The sequence below is a fragment of the Dendroctonus ponderosae genome, unplaced genomic scaffold, assembly GCF_020466585.1.
Source record: "Dendroctonus ponderosae isolate FM_Combo_2020 unplaced genomic scaffold, Dpon_F_20191213v2 Dpon_F_20191213_7, whole genome shotgun sequence".
In the NCBI taxonomy this organism is placed as follows: domain Eukaryota; kingdom Metazoa; phylum Arthropoda; class Insecta; order Coleoptera; family Curculionidae; genus Dendroctonus; species Dendroctonus ponderosae.
Genome location: NW_026018916.1, coordinates 6,657,093 through 6,661,242, shown reverse-complemented (window position 1 = coordinate 6,661,242; position 4,150 = coordinate 6,657,093). Strand labels below are relative to the sequence as shown.

Genomic DNA, 4,150 nt, shown 5'->3' with positions numbered 1-4,150 from the left:
TATGTTTAATATAAAAAGTACATATAGGATTTGGTGTGCAAGTCCTTACTTAGCGACGAAGTTTGGAAGTAATATCCATATTTACACGAAACTTGGTGTTTATTGCCGGTTGTAAATTGGCACATTTAATCTCTTTTTTAATTTAATTTTTTAACTCTGTAACTCTCTTTACTTATGTACGGCCTTGCGGGCCCATGTTTATAGAGACTTTTCATCTTTAAAAAAACTTTCATCTGAAGAATCACACAGTGAAATATCGGATTCTTAAAAAACACGAGGCATACAGGGTGTCCCTGAAATGAGGCTTGACCACAAATTTCGTAAGCGATACTAAGGCGCTCTAACATTTTGAAGTGAAAGTTTAGAAATTGATTATATTTTTTCTTTCCTGGGTTTCAGTCAAAATGTGAAATAAAAATGTTCATATCGTTTATTTCATATTAAAATTTGGGGGAGACAACAGCGCCATAATCAGATTAAAATTCAAAACAAACCCATAATTGGGAAGCATTGGATTCTTGATAGGCTTGGCTGTCTGCAAAACTTCATAAAATTCACATAAAATTCAAACAAATATGAAGTTTTGAACACTGCCAAACAATTACACACAGCCAGGAAAATAAATCAAAATTTAGAAATTAGGCATTTAGAAGGAAGAGTAACTTGGCTAAAACTGGATAATTCTGAAATTTTGAAGAAATTTTAAAACTGTTATTATTAAATGGCCCTTACAATAAATCTAGAAACAAGTAAAAAAATAATCAAAAATTTCCCAGCAACGGAACTGAGTTACTGCGACGGTGCGTTGGGTTGGCGCACCAAGCCATTTGCGTAGCACTGCGCCAATTCCTAAAAATTCGCTGAGTTATCCAGGCCTAACACCCGGTATAATGTTGAAAAATTTTCGTTTATTTTAGAGAGCCAGATTGACAAAACATGAATACCCTTACCCTTAAATACTTATACTTATTACCCTGATGTTAAGAGGCGGGTGCCGACCTAGATTATTAAACAATTACTTTTCAATGAGGCGTTGTAACAACCATATAAAGCAGACTCTGACACAAATTGGATGATAAATAAGCACCTAACTCTAAGAATAATTTTAGTTTTTAAAAGTCCAACCACCCTATGAAATAAAAATGTAGGAATTATGTTAGCATGTGAAAGAAAGGACATCTTAAGTACTGAATACTACACACAAAACGCTGATTGATACTGATTTATATTCTTGTATGGTTCTCCATCATACTTCTAAAAAATCTTATTTAAATCTACCAGTCCACTGATTTTACATATCTTATTGGTTATACAGGGTGATTCAAAATTGGGGTCATTCCTCTGGAGTTGTTGTCTGGCGCTGTTATAGGAGTACAGAAAAAAGAGTACAAGAAATTAATTGTTATTAAAAACTGAGAAATTTGCAAAAAACTGTATCAGAAATACGGCAGCAATGTTTTTCCAGGTAGTCTGTCTAATTAACACTGCGCAAATACCTGTTGCTCCTTAATTAATTAAAACTCCGGTAACCATGGAATTATAGACACTGACAATAAGATAGACAAGGATAAACGGTAAATTCAATAAGATTTGTGGACGAAATGTCAACTCTTATCAAGCAGCTTCTCGTATTCAGTTAATTAACTCGTGCTCCATTGTGCTGTGTGTATCGTACAAACGTGGTAGGAACGTAGCCCTTCCTCGGTATTTATTTGGTGCTTCGGAAAGTGTCAGTTATTGTGCTCTGAGTGCCCCTGATTCGGTTATGTCCAATACGTGTTCCTCTATGTCTGGAACCCGAACATCGATTGTCGTCCACTATCTTCCTGGAACTTTCCTTGCCCTTTATTGGCTTGAGTTCTTTTAGCTTCTGCTATGTTACTGTAGCATTTCCCCTGAACTAATCGCATACCAGCAAATTCGTGAAAGAAAATTCAAAGAAAGTCACAGTTTGACAAATTATTGTTATTATTGACAAGGGCTATCCACCTGTAATTACCTGTTAATGACAAAAAACATCATTGCCGCTGTGCCTTTTCAGCAAAAAATTGTAGAAGAGAACTTTTTTGATTTTCGTAATTTGAAGCAAAGATCGTAATTTTTCTTTTGAATGCTTAAGTATTCGAATAGGCTGCTAATCCAACGTGGAATTTTTTCAAAATAATGCTTAATAACAAAGTTGAAACTCGATCTTCAACTGTTGATATCTTCTAGAAATTTTAGAAAAAAAAATTTTCAATGTTTTTCTGGTACTCCCCAAGGGAGCCTCTATCGCCCCTTAAAAGGAATGACGCCAATTTTAAATCACCCTGTATAGCTCTCGCATAGAGCAAAAAATAACTGGAAGTTAGTTGGCGAAGATTATATTTCAAAATATGATGTTGTTTTTTCAGTTTTTTCAATTTCTTCGATCAAGCTCAGAAAAGCCAGTGTTGATAAAATGACAAATATATTCAGCGTATGTCTACCTGCTAACCGGTTAAAGATGACGACCTAGATAAAAAAAAATACTATTATCATGAACTTTTTACCTCTAATACGTAAAATCTTATTATAAATAACATGTGATGACAGCATTGGAAATATAAATGACGTACTACACAATATTCTCCTTGAAAGTACGTCAGCAGATTACCACCCTAGACAAATAAGCACAAAGTGACCTGCAAAATGGGAAAACCTCCACCCAAGTATGAATGACACACGTGTGTCCGCTGTCTTACCTTAAACCCGTCATACGTCCAACTGCCAAACTTGAGAACGCACGTCTGCTCGTCAAACGGAAAATACTCCACGTCAATTTCACAGGACGATTTGTAGATTGCCGGAGGTTTCCATTCCACCAATCCCTGATGATAAATTGTGGCTTTCGTCGCAAGGGTGACCTCGAAATTGCCGTCAGCGCTAAAAGTGGCACACTGTAACCTCCGGGTTAGATTATCGGGGGGATAGGAGGGCTAACTGGAGCGTTGGAAGACGCAGCTTAAGCGTAAGGTAGTTTTGCGTGGGGATAGAGTGAAGCTATGTACAGATATTGAAAAAGCTACAGCCAAAGGTGTTATTCACAAGCAAAGGTTTTCTTAGGCAGTTCGTTATCACTAAATATAATAACTTAAGTATTTTTTATTTACATTTTTTACATAATTTTGGCACTTACTGATTGGCTCTCGATTACGAAAATGAATTAAATCTGGCAATTGACAGACATTAGATAAGAGGGGAACTTAGTACATACAGTTAAAAAAACTTAGATTTTTGAGCGAAGAGAATAGGGCGAGAGAGTGAAGAGAGATGCTTAGAGAAGCATTTAAAGAGTGCTATAACAAAACGTGAACTCCAGGAAACATCGACTGACCGGAATTTTTATTAAAAAGTTTTTCGATTTTTTTGAAGAGTCAATGCACGTTTGATGATAGTTGTATGTTGGAGCTATTAAACATATTTATTAATTACCAAACTCTGATAGAAGTTGATAAATGAAGCTAAAGAAGTCGGTTTGCGCAAAAAATGACTAGTAAATGAATGCGGTTTTTATACATTCGAATGTCTGCTAAAATGATTTGAAACTTGTTTCCAAATAACACAAACCTTTTGTAAAAAAAGTTTCGCTCATGCCATGTTCCTCGCTTATTACTTGCTGATGTACAGAAACTTGACTCGATTTCCAACCATGTAGTATCGTTGTCGAAGATACTAATTTTTAGAATGGTTCTTAGAATCTAATCGTCTTTTGAAAGTTAATTAGCATAAAATGCCAAATTAACTCAATCGACAGAAAGTTCGGCAAAAATTCGGCAAAAACTATCGGTTTGTCAAATGTACGAAATAATTTGTTTAAGTTAATTATTGATTCTCAGAAACAATACAATGCATTTGCAAGCAGACTTTGAATAATAGGGTGTTTTCATTGTATCAAAAATTCCTATAAACTGAACATTAATCTATGGTAATATATATATATGAAAGATTACATAAGTTTATACTATCCATCTATTGCTATTTTGTTAAATATTTAATGAACAAATTCAGCTAAAATTCAAAGTATTCATGCATCTTTAAAACGCAATCCTATTGGTTGTGACGACTCTGGTCATATAAATGGCGGATTGTTTACGTTCTGTGCATAGTGTTTAGTTGTGTGGTTGTGTTT

General features: G+C 34.8%; 1 protein-coding gene across 1 annotated transcript in view; it reads right to left on the bottom strand.

Moving 5' to 3' along the window:
- Positions 1-4,150, bottom strand: part of LOC109534656 (acetylcholine receptor subunit alpha-like) — a gene marked incomplete in the record, with an annotated part of 139,839 nt that overhangs the window by 75,932 nt on the left and 59,757 nt on the right. The window contains 1 exon segment of the mRNA XM_048668645.1: positions 2,724-2,904. Within this exon segment, the coding sequence (XP_048524602.1) occupies positions 2,724-2,904 (181 nt within the window).